General features: G+C 46.7%; 1 protein-coding gene across 1 annotated transcript; it reads right to left on the bottom strand.

The window, feature by feature from the left end:
* Nucleotides 1–8,757: 8,757 nt before the first annotated feature.
* Nucleotides 8,758–12,605, bottom strand: SLC25A4 (solute carrier family 25 member 4; the record flags this gene model as incomplete). Its single annotated transcript, XM_079726785.1, has 4 exons — nucleotides 8,758–9,160; nucleotides 10,053–10,193; nucleotides 10,719–11,205; nucleotides 12,495–12,605. The coding sequence occupies 4 exons, from the start codon at nucleotides 12,603–12,605 to the stop codon at nucleotides 9,003–9,005; spliced, it is 897 nt and encodes a 298-aa protein (XP_079582911.1). The 3' UTR covers nucleotides 8,758–9,002.
* Between the last annotated feature and the right edge of the window lie 2,912 nt (nucleotides 12,606–15,517).

The raw sequence follows: 15,517 nt of genomic DNA on the forward strand, positions 1-15,517 counted from the left end.
CGGACGCGCAGGCTCAGCGGCCATGGCTCACGGGCCCAGCCGCTCCGCGGCACGTGGGATTTTCCCGGACCGGGGCACGAACCCGTATCCCCTGCATCGGCAGGCGGACCCCCAACCACTGCGCCACCAGGGAAGCCCGAGTTAGCCAATTTTTTTAAATTGATTTTTTTTTTTTTTTTTTTTTTTGCTGTATGCGGGCCTCTCACTGCTGTGGCTTCTCCCGTTGCGGAGCACAGGCTCCGGATGCGCAGTCTCAGCGGCCATGGCTCACGGGCCCAGCCTCTCCGCGGCATGTGGGATCTTCCCAGACCGGGGCACGAACCCGTGTCCTCTGCATCGGCAGGCGGACTCTCAACCACTGCGCCATCAGGGAAGCCCAGGAATCATAAGTATACTATTTTCATTTTCAAGAACATAAAAAAAGTGAAGGATCATCTAGCACTACTTTACATTTGGTTCACTTGTACCTAAGAGATATATTTTGAAGATTTACACGTGCAACTAGAAATTATACTAATCCAAGGTCTACAATTACTAGGCAAGGTTCTTATTGAGAGTTATTTTCATATCTGTCAAATGTTAAACTGATGTTACATCCTTTTTAATAAGATTCTATGAAAGATTTTTTTTTTTTTTTTTTTTTTTTTGCGGTACACGGGCCTCTCACTGTTGTGGCCTCTCCCGTTGCGGAGCACAGGCTCCAGACGTGCAGGCTCAGCGGCCATGGCTCACGGGCCCAGCCGCTCCGTGGCATGTGGGATCTTCCCGGACCAGGGTACAAACCCGTGTCTCCTGCATCGGCAGGCAAACTCTCAACCACCGCGCCACCAGGGAAGCCTAGGATATCTTTTGTAAGGTACCTTTTCAAGCTTTTGGCCTGTTTTTCTGTTGGTTGGATGTCTTTTTCCTGTTACAGGAGCAGTTATGTGTTCTGGATATGATCAATCCCAGTGGAGTCATGTTAGAAAAATTTTCTCCCAGTCTGGCTTGCCTTTTCACTATAAATGGTGTCTCTGAACAGAAATTCTTAATTTTAGTTTAGTCCAGTTTGTCAGTCTTTTCTTGCATGATTAGTACTTTTTAAAATGTTGGGCTTTATACATTTTCATTTACCCGAGGACATGAAAAAATGCTGCTCAGTTATCTTCTAAAAGTTTTGCCTTTCACACTTAAATATGCAGTTCACCTGGCACTGTTGTCTCTTTTTTCATTAATTCTATTACTTTAGTTATTTACTTCCAGCTTTATTCTTTGGGTTTAATTTGCTGTTATTTTTTAAACTTCTGGGAATGGATGTATAGTTCACTGATTTTCAGCCCTTCTTTTCCAATAGATGCATCAAAGGCTATAAATTTCTTCTTAGCATAGCTTTAGCTGTTTACCACAAGTTTTGATAACATGGTATTTTTATTTTCAAGTTCAAAATATTTTCGAGTTGCCCTTCTGATTTCCACTTTTTACACCGTGGCCCTTTAGAATATATTTTTATAGGATGTTTTAAAGTTATATTTGTGGTTTTGGTTTAGTTTATATGAAACATTGTAGGAAAAACTAGAAGCTCTAGATCAGGGTTCAGCGACTTACAGCACATTAGCCGAATTCAGCAGCCCAGAGCCCATTTTTGTGGCTTTTACCTTTTTAAATGTTTTTTTAAAAGCATATTTTGTGACGTGTGAATATTATATGGAATTCACATTTCAGTGTCTGTACATGAAGTTCTATGGACCAGCCACGCTGGGTTCATTTGTCTTAACCAGGGCTGCTTTTGCAATAGGGCAGAACTGTGCTGTGTCAAAGACCATCTGACCGCCACAGCCTGAAATATTTACTACCATGTCCTTCAGAGAAAACGTTTGTTGACTCTTGCTCTGGATGATATTTTCTTGCAGACGAGATTTACTTTTGCTTCTGGCAGGCAGCAGGGGTGCTCACAATCTCAAATCGCCCTAATCCAGCTGAAGGGACGAGATGGTCTGAAGGCGGGCGTCAGTGACTGCAGGGCCAGCCGGTCTCCAGCCGGTCTCCGGTTCCCTCTTCCTGCTTCAGGAGGGCTCCCAGGGCTTCCCTCCCTGGGCGGGCCCCGCTTCCCTCCCTGAGAGGCTCTCAGAATCGCTTTCTAGTTCTCAGCCTTCCAACCACATTTCCACGACTTTCAGACACCTCCCACCTCCTGGGGAAATGGACCCCGAACACCAGACTCTTTTCTCAGGATGTCTTCCCCCAAATCTTGGCCCCAATTTCCCATGCCCCGTTAGCTCCCCGGTGCCTTCAAGCAAATTTTTATTTTAAATCGTTTGAACCCTCTTTCTAGTCGTTTGCAGAGAGACCACTGGTTGGCATTACCTGGTCTGCCAGTATGGAAATCCTTTATGAATCATAAATACACTCTGCTTTGAGAGGATTCTTCGATGTTACAGTGAAACTACCAAATGACTCGTGTTCATCTTGAGCCTGGAGGGGTCTGAGCAGCTGTCAGATGAAGCAGCCCCGTTTTCTTATCCCCCCTTTAGCCCCCCAGAGTTGAGGGTGGTGGTGGCCACGATCCCTGTTCGTCTGGTTCCCACCAGTGACTGAGTCCCGGGAATAACCCCAGCCTCTTCCCCCGTGCTCACTCTCTACCCCTTTTAAACCCACTGCAGCACGTCATCCTGCTGTTATCGCTTTGATTCCAGGTAATTGTTTATCACCTCCACTGCTGTCTCCTCGCCCCCAATCCCTTCTCCACGCTGCTGCCAAAGTGCTGAAGTGGAAACTTGATCATGTCACTTCCTTGCTGTAAAAGTTCAACGGCTCTCGAGAGACTGTTGTAGAAAAATGGAAGTTCTTCAGAAGAGCCCACTAAGCGCTTCATTATTTAGCCTCACTTCTCATCACGCCCACACACCCCTCTCAGCCTTCCTTAAGGCTCAGCCTCCCCCCAGACTGTAAATTCCCTAAGGGCAGATGTCATGTTTTACTGGAACTGTATGTTCTCTGGGTCTAGCACAGTGTAGGTATTCACACGCTGGTATGAAAGGACTGGTGGATAAGCTCAAACAGTTGTGTCCATGCTTACCATTCCCTTTATTCTTACCGTTCTCTGTCCTCTTAGTCACCAGGCTTCAAATGAGCCCATCTTCCAAATTTGGGGGCAAAAATTCCCTTTGTCTAACCGACCCTCTGGCTACTACCCTGTTTTTATTTCTTTGTACTAAATTGAGAATGCTGTGTGAGAATTTTTTCTTTGTACACACGGGTCCTTCCACCTTGGCTGCCACCTGTCTCCCCTGGTCCACTGGATTCCAGAAGCCCAAGGGTGTGTACTCTGAATCCTCTGACATCTCGCTGCAGGCCTGCCACATTCACCCAATAACCCATCACTTGGTTTTTCTCTCTTACCAGCCCTCTGCTCTGGGACTTGTAGTCTCTAAGTTACTGCAGTTATTTATTTACGTTCTTTCCTCTGTTAAGACTCCTCCTCAGTGACAGGGACTGGGTCAGTCTGGCATTAACTCTGGCTCCAGGGCCTGACTTGCTGCTTTGGCGTGTGCTCAGCTGTGTGGGGGGTGAATGTGTGTCGTCCCTCTTCTGCCCCACTCCCCACTCCCTCCATAACCTCTTAAAAATGCTGCCTTAGGGCTTCCCTGGTGGCGCAGTGGTTGGGAGTCTGCCTGCCGATGCAGGGGACACGGGTTCGTGCCCCGGTCCGGGAAGATCCCATGTGCTGCGGAGCGGCTGGGCCTGTGAGCTGTGGCCGCTGGGCCTGCGCGTCCGGAGCCTGTGCTCCGCAATGGGAGAGGCCACAGCAGTGAGAGGCCCGTGTACCGAGAGAAAAAAAAAAAAAAAATTGCTGCCTTACCTCATCAGCACCATTACTGAACCTGTTCAGGTCACTGGTGGCTCGCTCCCTCCTTGCCAAATCCCAAGACCTTTCTCTCTACCTCCTTCTTTCCTACCCTCTCTGGGGCATCTGCTATTATTGACCCTCTTTGAAATAATCCTCTACTTTGCTTTGATGCCACATGGGTTTCCTCAATTCTTTCCCTGGGTTTTGCCTGATGACTGGGACTAGCACCTGTCTCTCCAACCCCTAATGGTGGTGACTCTTCTTTAAGGCCATCTCGGTCATCTTCTCTGTTGTTGTTTTTTGTTTTTAATTTGATCGATTGATTGATTTTTGGCTGTCTTGGGTCTTTGTTGCTGCGTGCAGGCTTTCTCTAGTTGCGGCGAGCGGGGGCCACTCTTCATTGCGGTGCGTGGTCTTCTTATTGCTGTGGTTTCTCTTGTTGCGGAGCATGAGCTCTAGGCGCACAGACTTCAGTAGTTGCAGCACGCGGGCTCAGTAGTCGTGGCTCACGGGCTCTAGAGCGCAGGCTCAGTATTTGTGGCACACAGGCTTAGTTGCTCTGAGGCATGTGGGATATTCCCGGACCAGGGATCGAACCCGTGTCCCCTGCATTGGCAGGCGGATTCTTAACCACTGCGCCACCAGGGAAGTCCCTTCTCTGTTGTTTTTATACTTACTCATTTTATTGATTCTTAAGGACTGTTTACAAAAAATGCTACATTTAAGATAGTTTCCAAATTTCTATCTAGTCTTCTTTCCTTTACTTTTACATAGTCCTTTACTTTTAGGATCCCTTTTAGATGTTTTCAGTTACTTCAGAATCCTTATATCCAAGACTGAAGTCACTGACTTTCCCAAGTGCTGCCTCCTCAGTTCTGTTGCCCTCAGGGTTGTGTCATTTTTTCTCAAACATTAAAGCTCAGCATTCTTGCTGATTAACATTTTTCTTCAGTGTCTGAATTATGTCCTGTCATTCTTCAAGATATAACACATTCCTCATTTTCACTGCCATCACTCTAATCCACACCTTTATCACATCGTATTTGGATTACTAAAATAGGCTTTTAGCTAGAGAAAGCTTAGGAAGCACTGACTTTAGATTATATATCATGTGGTTTGGTACTTAAGTCACATGGTCTCAGGTATTGACTTTAGTCTGTGTTTTACATCCCAAATAAAGCAAAAGAAAATCCTTGAGAGCAGAGACCCCATCATGCTTTTGGATCTGCCACAGCATCCAGGCACATGTGAGACCATAGGGTGTCACTTAGTAATATTTAGCTCATCGATATTTGCAAGAAACTGCAAGAAATAGGGAAACTGAACTACAATAAAATGTTTAAAGATGCTCTAGTAAAGGGCTACAAGAATTAAAAATGAATAGAATACAGAAAAATTGTATTCTACAAAATGTCTTATGAGACATAGGTAACCTTAATACATACACTGTACATTAACAATTATAAAACAGTAGATTCTCATTATTTGTGGTAGTCATGTCCTATAGTGTTAGCAGGAACGCTGAATTAGCAAATACTGGTTCACTGCTCCTAAGGGAAATACAGGTTAGGTTCCTTTGAGCTTCTGGTCACATTTTTGTCAACCAACCAATACATAACCTTGTTTTATGTGTGTTTGTGTTTAAAGCCACATACTTAATATATATGGTTGATCCATTAACATTAAACTCATGGCCAACAGCACTCAGGCCTGAAGGAAGCTCATCTAACACACATATCTCCTCCCTAAGGCACAGCACAGCCTTCCAGCACTTAGAAACCCCGGACATCACTTCATCACTACGCTTTGGGGCCATTTTAAACAATGAAATCACCAACAGAAAGCACAAAAAGGTGAAGAACATGGCACTGAATAGGTCACGAAAGGCCCCGTTTGCAGAGTGGGAGCAGAGTGGAAACACGAAGGCAGGTCACGGACTAGTTTGACCTCAGCCGGGAAGACACGTGTCAGGCAAGTTTTTCATTGCTCTGTTCATGTCCAAGAATGAACACACAGGGGTTAGAAATAAATTTTAGAGAGGAGTCTAATTTGCAAATATGGAATCTGCAAATGAGGAACAAGTGTACTTTTTCATGCACTGATAAAAACTAATATTCAAGAGAAGCAGAAAAATGGAAGGAATTTATGGCATGATAGATTTTGTAAAATTGTATTTAAGGACTTGAAATTTGAATTTAAGGCAGCCATAAATTTTCATCCATAACATTATATTGGGGTCAATATGTGACCCCAACGTGGTTGTCCACTTACTACCCTCTGCGTGTTCAAGATCCCACCCAACTGGGGGCTTCCCTGGTGGTGCAGTGGTTGAGAGTCCGCCTGCCAATGCAGGGGACATGGGTTCATGCCCCGGTCTGGGAAGATCCCACATGCTGCGGAGCGGCTGGGCCCATGAGCCATGGCCGCTGAGCCTGCGTGTTTGGAGTCTGTGCTCAGCAGTGGTAGAGGCCACAACGGTGAGAGGCCCGCGTACCACAAAAAAAAAAAAAAAAAAGGTCCCACCCAACTGGAGGACTCGACTTTCCCCAAATACTCCCCAGGTTCTCTATGTTTTTTTCAGATGCACCTTTTCCTCATTCATTCTTGCATTCAACAAATACATATTAAACACCACCCATGTCCCAGGCACAAGGCAGTGAAAAAGATGATCACTGTCCTGAGTTTGCGTTGCATGCTGTAGGTGTTTTTAAATTTTGCCTCAGCACAGTTTATGGTCCATATTCTACACAAAGTAAAACAGAATGGAAGCCATTATTCCATTAATTGAGGTTTAAACACAAACCGTGGAGGCGAGCTTTCTTTCAAAGTTACCCTTATGAGCTGCCTTCTTCTCTGTCAGCCTCCATACTTTTTCCCATACACTCAAAATACAAAATAAGGTGGCTAAAAAGACAGAAGATACCCATAGGTGAGGCTTTTAGGGAGAATAGCCATAAAAAATGAAAAGGGCCTATTGGGGGTGCTGGTAAGAGAAGGGGTGCATTTAGGGAGAGAGCTTTGCAGGAAAGAGGGCTAGTGAGGAATCCCTGGGGGCGGGACACTCCATTCCCAGTTGTTACTTTAAACACTTCTCAACCCTCCAGACCTTCAAGCCTGACAGCTCTGCACAGTGAGAAGACTGCAGAGCTAGGGCGGTAAGCGGAGGTACTGCCTGAGGGGGCTGGGGGGTTCTGGGTGCGCTCAGGAGCCGGGCTGAGGACGGACTCCACAGGCTCCTTACCCAAATCTCCGCTCTGGATGCCTCAGGGGTAACACGGGGATGGGGGAGGCCAACATCTGGGTCACGTGCAGAAGGGGGACAGTGACACTGATAAATGTTCAGTCCACTTCCCGCTCCTGCCAGGGAGAGCCCGCTGTTCACTCACTGCTCACACTGCCCACCTGCTTCTCATACCCCACATCCCGCACCCCCGGCTAACTCTTAGGCTTGAAATTACTCAAAGGGCCGGCCTTACTTTGAGATATACTTCACAAAAATATCTGTCCTCCTAGCCTGCCCTGCTTTTCTTTTCTCTCCATCAGCAACAGAACTTGCGCCGTTTCTGTCATCCTTAGCACTGGAAAGCCATTGAGGACAAGGTATCCAGAAGGCGCCTAACAACCAGCGTTTGTGGCCTGGCCTCGAGATGGCCTTAAGAGACTTTCTTTTTAGCTCTCTGGCCTTTTCCAGCGGCAGAGACAACTGCTAGATTAGGAAGGATGTAACCTTGGAGGTGGCCAAACGCAGACCTTAGTTACTAGAGTGAAACGAGGCAGCCGATTTTTTACCGGGGAGGCGGGAGTAAGGAGAAGAGATTGGGAAGAAGGGTAAAGAACAGAGGGTACCGGGACTTCCCTGGCGGTCCAGTGGTCAGGACGCTGCGCTTTCACTGCCATGGCCTGGGTTCAATCCCTTGTCGGGGAACTAAGGCCCTGCAGCCAAAAACAAAAACAAAAACACAGAGGGTACCAAGACGCCCCTCAAACACCTGTCAGGAGAACCATAAAAGACATGTGCCTGCCCTCCAGGCTTTGCCAGCAGGTTGTTTCCTCCAGGTCACTCCTAGCAAGCAAGGACCACATGAACTGCGTGTTCTTCTGGACCAATAATGCTTACTTTCCTCTCGCAAACAGGTTTATGAGAGTCAAACCCAAAACTGACTTTCCTCTAGGTCTTGATAAATTGTTGCAGAAAAGAAGTGCTGGCAGATACTGTCTATACCCACGTATTTAAATCTAGTTATTTTCTTTCAAGGCCCACCCCCGCCCCCAGTTCATCTCCCGGCTTCTAGTCCTACTCAGCCAGGATTCACTGCATTAAACGTTACATAATCTAACCATGCCATGTCACTCCTCTCTCCTAACCCCACTTAAGGTTTTTTCAGAATAGCCTCCTGCCTTTTTGTATCTTCCACAGGACCTAATAGGCATTAAATACCAGCTTGCTAACTGATTTTCAATGAATACTGTCCACCTGTCATAAAATTCCAAGTATCACAATTCTCTAAAGGCACTAATACAGAGCATTTCCTAATCATGCAAAGCTCTTGAAGCTGTGATTTAAAGCTTTTAGTGGAACCTCAGAATTCCTGAAGACAGTATGAAAGTGCATAAAATAAGGTAAGATTATAGAAGCTACGATCCGTGTTACCACTAAGAGTCTACAGCAGCATCGTAGGAGGTAAGGTGAAGAGAGACGGCATAACCTATTTCAGTTTGAAAACCAGAACTTTAAGCCCTGTAGGTGCTCACATGATACACAGTATAATATCTGACATTTAGAACCTTGGCCACGGAGTTATAAATGAGTCATGCTAGAAAATAAGATTGATGGTCTTACGATTTTAATCCATTTGGCAGTTGATAAGAATTCAGTAAAATAGCATGCATTAAGTGGTCTTCACTGACATTTCACATTCAGTTATTCATTATTGTATCTTCAGTTAATTATATAAGTATGATAAGTTATTTTCTATTTGCTGTGGGAATTTAAATGTAAAATAAATACAAAATACATTTGTGGTTTAATGAATACTCAATGAAGCCTTTTTTTTTTTTTCCTGAGGTATTCCTTTCAATCTGGTTTCATCCCAGATCTTTCTTATTACTTCCCCTAGGAAGAGACTATTAAACCACACAATGGATCTGGAACCAATGAACTTGAGTTTTAATTGCATCAGACATATTTTTTTATCTCATCATACAATACCAATACAAAAGCACCGCCCATGCCTCTCAACACGTTGGACCAGGCGCCTTTGAAGAAAGCCTTGGGTCCTTCGTCTTTTGCAATCTTCCTCCAGCAGTCCACTGTCCCAGAGTACATAATATCCACTGTGGAAACAAATGTTGGTAAGGGCTCCATAAGTCTGGGGGAAAGAGACTTTTCCTCCAAAAGACATCTGCCCACATAGTCACTTTGAGCCTTCCGCCGAGCTCTATGCACATTCAACAGGACGTCCCCTCCCGTTGCATAACTGCTGAGGGGGGGTCTCTGGTGATTCCTACTTCAGCTCAACTCAAGATCAACTGAAGAACTGGGGACGATGAACGAGCTAATTCACAGAAGTCAAGCAGAGAAACAGGAAGGGAGCTGGCTGGAGCGGAAGTATTAAGCTGGGTGGTCCCCTTCGTTATGGATGAGAAAACTGAGGCCTAATCTCAGATTATACTGCCTAAGGTTAAAATAAGAGATGCAATTATCAGGTTGAACCGTAAGAAACTGCCAACATTCGATGTCTTTTTACTGTAAACATGGCAATTTCATATGTTTCAACCTATGGAAGCCAAAACTTTTCCTATCGCGACAGACTGCTTCAGGCCATCTCTCGCCCAGCTAAATCACCCTCCCCAGTAAAACTTGTAATAAGTAGATAAGAGAAGAAGTATTTTTAAATAAACTAGCTGACTACTTCAATTCTTCCCCCTTGCTTCTGCACCCAGGCTCTAAGGGAAAAGGGCCTAAGGCCTCTATGATGCTAGACAGGTACCTAGTTAAGTTCACTTCTAAATGTCCCATTTTTGGTGTTCTTATCATTTCTTTGATAAAAATAAAAAATCTTTTTTTAAAGGAATAGTTGAGAATGTTGGGGAGGATTCATTACCATCTTTCTTTCCTAAATTCTTAGCACAATTTTAACGACTTAGAATAGTGAAGGCCCTAAAGAGCACTGACGAATATTCTCCTTGAGCAGAAAAATAAGATTCTGATAGGTCTCAGGCTTACCCCCTTTCCGGCCAGACTGCATCATCATCCGACGGCGGACAGTGTCAAAGGGGTAGGACACCAGCCCTGCGACCGCCGTCACAGTCTGGGCAATCATCCAGCTCACGATAATGTGCACATTCTTGGGGTCAGGCAACATACCTGTGGGCAGAGCCAAGAAACCAAACGACCATGACATGATTCCTCGGAACAGCTGAGCAAAAGGCAGGTGGGGATGGAGAACAGGCCACCACACCTCCAACTCCATGCCCTACCCTTCCAGAAGAGTCCGCCCTTCGTGGGGTGCCTCATGAGGAACCAGGCAGCCAACAAAAGCTGGTGGCACCCTCCCTGGATCCGCAAAGCCAGAGCTGTGCCCAGTGCACAGGGCATGTTGAAGCGGCTCCAAGTTAAACTTGGTAACTGATAGAGGGAGCTGGGCTCCCCCTTCACCCGTCCTCACCAATAACTCAAGGCCAGTTTATTTCAGTAGAGGACAAGGAGAATCCCCCAGCTATTGATCCACGCCTCAACACCTCCTCACTGAGAAGCCTCAGTTTAGGCCAGGGCAAGGGACACACAAGATGAACAAATACAAAGTCCTTTATCAGTCAGAGATCCCTCAGGATCCTCTCTGCACACACCCTCCTCCTCCCCGCTCTGCGCCCCCTGATGCCTTTCTCTCACCCTTGGCCGTGTCATAGACTCCAAAGTAGGCGGCTCTGTAGATAATGATGCCCTGGACAGAGACGTTGAAACCCTGGTAGAGACCCCTCAGGCCATCAGACTTGAAGATCTTGGTGAGACAGTTGCCCAGACCAGTGAACTCACGCTGGGCAATATCCTTGCCCACGTCGGCGGCCAATCTGGTCCTAGCAAAGTCCAGCGGGTAGACAAAGCAGAGAGAGGTGGCCCCAGCTGCCCCACCGGAAGCCAGGTTACCGGCAAAGTAGCGCCAGAACTGCTTATGCCGGTCCACGCCCCCCAGGAAGATCTGCTTGTACTTGTCCTTGAAGGCGAAGTTGAGAGCTTGGGTGGGGAAGTAACGGATCACGTTGGCCAGGTTACCCCTCCAGAAGGAGAGAACGCCCTGCTCCTTGGGGATTCTCACCACGCAATCAATGATCCCTTTGTATTGCTTCTCAGCACTGATCTGTTGGCTGGCATGCTGGACCTGTGGAGGGGAGGAGGAGGGTGGTTGAGGACAGGCAGGGCAGAGAGAAGGAAAGACGACAGGAGAACGAGGTTTGCACTTCCTGGATTTCCTTGTTTAAAAAGTATGGGGAAATCAAGTGAATACTGAGTAAATGTGTTAGCTACTTGGATAATACGCCCCCCAAACCCAATTTTGCCTCAATTATCAGGGCATTTGAGAGAAAGGTTTCTGCTCCAAATAAACAGAAAGGATGATTTGATTACATAAAGGGAGTCATTTATTTGTTGCATTTTTTCCTAGGTGCCAGAACTATACTAGGGGCTTACTGGGAGACAGAAATGATTAAAGATCCTTGCCCCAAAGGACACCTGCTCTGATTTGACAGACATAATCGGCAGGAGATGAGAATTCCTCAGTCTCTCTCTAGTCTCCCCGGAGACCAGGATCTCTGAGTAGTAGATGTTCTAACAGCAGGAGAAGGAATCCACTAGGCATTCAAGCCTGAAATTTTTCAAGAGGATTATCCAAGTAATTAATTATTGAGGGGTTTGTTGCCGTGGGCAATTTGTTGGGGTTTTTCTTGTTACTGATCATTTTGACTCGCAAATTGAGAACGCCCAATTCCTCACTGGAGGGGCCCTTGCCTTTTGGGCAAGTGAAAAAAAAAAGGATACATGGGATGATGAGGACAAGCCATTCAGAGACCAGGCTGGGGAGGAAAAGATTTGGGGAAAGGATGAGTAAAGCGATCTAAGTTTATTCTGAAAATTGTTTCTTAGTCTCTCAAAACCTGTTTATGTGCAAAATGGGGAAAAATAATACCTACCTTACAGTGGTCATACAAAGATGAATGAATAATAGATATGTCAGCCTATAGCACAGCGCACGGGACATCGTAATAATCTCAAGTAATAAAAATTATTTTGATGTTTTTATTGTAAAAGGTAGATGCTGGTAAGAGGATGCAAGGGACTTTGAAAATCAAGAGGTGAGGCCGACCCAAGAAGCCTGAGTGCCCGCGCTGTCCCCGAGCAGGATCTGGCTAGCTGCAACCTACTCCGGGGGGGTTTCCATATATAGACACCCGCACGCGGGGCGCCACCCGACACCGGGAACCCGCTACTGACTGACGCTGGACCTTTCTCTGAGCAGAGGGCACCTTCCCCTTCTCGCAGGCCGCGCGCCGGGCCCAGGCCTAGAGCGGATTTTCGGCGGCGCCCCGCTTCCCCTCGTCCCGCAGCTCGCCCGGGCTCCGCGCGCACCGCCCCGCGCCCAGCTCGCCGCGCCCGCGCCCGCTCGGTCTTCACCTGCAGCAGCAGTTTGACCCTCTCGATGGGGGCAACCGCGGTCTTGGAGATGGCAGCGGCGACGCCGCCAGCCAGGAAGTCCTTCAGGAAGCTCAAAGCCTGGTCGCTCATGGTGACAGCTGGGCGCACACCGCCTCCGGGAGCCGCGCTCTCACTCTCTTCGCCTGGCCAGGCACAGAGTCCCCGGCTCTGTCCCTGCGCGACGCGAAGGGGCCGGTCGTTCCCCCCACCCCTCCCCGCAGCTGGCCTTATATGCCCCGCCCAGCCTCTCGCGAGAGGAGTAGGGACCCCGGGGCCGTGCGCGCCCCGCGCATTGGCTGGGCAGGTGCGCCGGACCCCCCCACCCCTGCCGGCCCCCTCCTCTGCAGAGGGCAAAGGGGGCAAGGCGTTTCCGGGAGGCAGGGGTGGGCCGGGTACTGTGCCTTTACTTGGGACGTTTAAAGGGCGAATTCATGTTATCTGTCCCGCGAGCAGAGGGAACACCGTGTCTGTGCAGCATGTGGGTCGCTGTATTTATAGCACAAGGAGGCTTAGTCCCGGGCCTTACCTGGACGCAGACACAGGACCTGCAGCCTCCAGCCCAGCTCGCTTTAGCCTCGGGCCTGCACGCGACCCGCCCCTGGCCAAGGCCTGAAATGCTACTTTTTCTTCTTCTTCCTGGTAACTGTGTCCCTCACCAGAGCTCCCTGCCTGGATGTGGGCCTCTAAAGAGTTGTGTGCGTTCACAAATAAGATCCGCCAAAATAAATACACTAACGTCACTTGATGCTATGGTTTCTTCATCTAATTTGGCAACCTGCTGAATCCCCTCTTCTCACCATTCAATCGTTCAATCCTTCATTCTGCTATCAAATGTTTCTGTGCCGGGCACTCTGCGCCACCAGGACAGGCCGAGTGCAGGGGGCCACTAGGTGAATACTTATTTTAGCAAGTTGTGTGTGTGTGTGCTGTTTTTCTATTGGGTCAGCCTGTAACCCCATGATACATAGCCCCAAGGACCTTATAGGGTACAGGATACCTTTTTTTTTTTTTTTAATCACTTAAGGGCTTAATGTTCCACTCTGCGCTCAATGGAATCTCAGCACACATTCTGGGCGGAATGTTCTCAGGCAGCTGGCGGCTTTCGGAGGGTCAGTGCTGTTACCCTTCCCATTGGAGCAGCTGGGTGACCGGGATGTTAAGTAAGAGAAGGTCGAATCCTTGACTGTATTTGCCTCTTTTTAATAGACACCTGGGTTGGGGGAGATGTATGCTATCTAGTCCTAGGAATTGACTGCAGTTGATTTGTGGAGTTTTTTAAAAGCAAATATATTACTATGAGCTTTGATTTTCCTTAACATTTTTTCTAGACAGTTCATATAATCATACAGGTTTTCAAATACAGCTGTTCCTTCCCCCAGAGCGATTGCTCTAAACTCTTTACACTATCCAATTCTCTAAACTCTTTACACTATCCAATTCTCTTGCCGTGTTTGTTAATGTTCCTTTGTACACTGGACAAAGTTTATTCACCTTTTTCACAAGCTTGCTGTTGAGTGCAGACAGATATCATGTTAGGCATTGAGTGAGCCACAGCTTTGTGTCACTCTGGGTTTGGAGGCTTCAGTAGAGCTGAGGTCACTTAGTTGGGTGCCAGGACCACAAAGGGTACACGTTTATCTGAGGTTGGAGAAGACTAGAGTCCAGAAATCCAGGTGAGCTGTATGAAAGCTAGCAAAGTGCAAATTTACCAAGGTCAGAGCAGGCAGAAGGTCAAGGATTCAGCATAAACAGAAAAGTCCACAACCACTTAAAACTCAAAAAGTTGGGAACTCCCTGGTGGTCCAGTGGTTAGGACTCCGTGCTTTCACTGCCAGGGCCCAGGTTCAATCCCTGGTTGGGGAACTAAGATCCCACAAGTTGTGAGATGTGGCCAAACCAAAAAAAAATTTTTGCCTATATGCCTGGATTTATTTTTACTGTCGAGCGGTTCAATTTAAACATCACAAGAAGATTTTTTAAAACAGACATTTAAGTTAAATATTAACTTATATTAATTCAGGAAGTTTTATTATCTTTGTTACACTTAATTTTACCGATCAGAATTTTTAGTATTTCCTAAGTGGGAGATATCATATCTCTCCTTGGCTTCTGTCCAATTATCCTGTCACGTCAGAGGAGCTGTAGCTGGAATCCTTGACAAGAGGTTTTCCATGGACATCTGCACACTGTCCTCTCCCTCCATGGGCTTTCTCAGAAAGGAGAGGCCTCAGATGCCCCCAGGAGCATGGGCTGTCTGTGATCACAAGATCTGGGTATCACTTACACAGGCAGGGGTGAAAATGGCGCTCAGTAGAACATGCATCTGCCTGCTAATCCCAGTACTTGGTGGCTTTCTGCCAGCCTGAGGATGGACAAGGCATCTGAGATAAGAGAGAAAACTCTGCTTTCAAATGTGGCATGGTGTCCTGGAGACTGGGGTGGGATGGGGGGAGGGCTATGTAGAAATAAGAGTAGTGTATTGAGCGGGTTTTTGGATTTTAGTGGCAGCTTTTAAAGAATTAGTCTCTTTTTTACCAAATTGGGACTAGAGAACAGGAGCTGCTAAAGAGAAAAAGGCACAAGAAATTAAAAAACAAAACAAAACACTTAAGGACTTGGTGATGGTGGGGCTAATGCACTGCCTGCGTGTAGGTGTACCTCTAAAACTGCAAGGAAGTAGAACACACTATTACTATTTGTTCATGTGGTAAACTCTAGCCTTAAACAAAGAGCAATGAATTCTGAAAATTTATTTTTTGATCATATAAGACCATACATGAATTGCTGAATTTCAATCAAAGATTGAAGTAGACTCATTCATTTTCATGCATTGATGCATCGTTTCCAAAAGACCAAACAAAACAAATGCTATATTTCTCCACAGTTCTCGCTTGGGGTAGCTTAATTAATTAGAATGATACCTTAATTAACAAATTCTTTATAAGAAAGTGTCTTAAGAGTAAAGTCCTTATTAAAGTGCACACACACATCACATGCCTTCA

The sequence above is a fragment of the Hyperoodon ampullatus genome (assembly GCF_949752795.1).
Source record: "Hyperoodon ampullatus genome assembly, chromosome: 20".
Lineage (NCBI taxonomy): Eukaryota > Metazoa > Chordata > Mammalia > Artiodactyla > Ziphiidae > Hyperoodon > Hyperoodon ampullatus.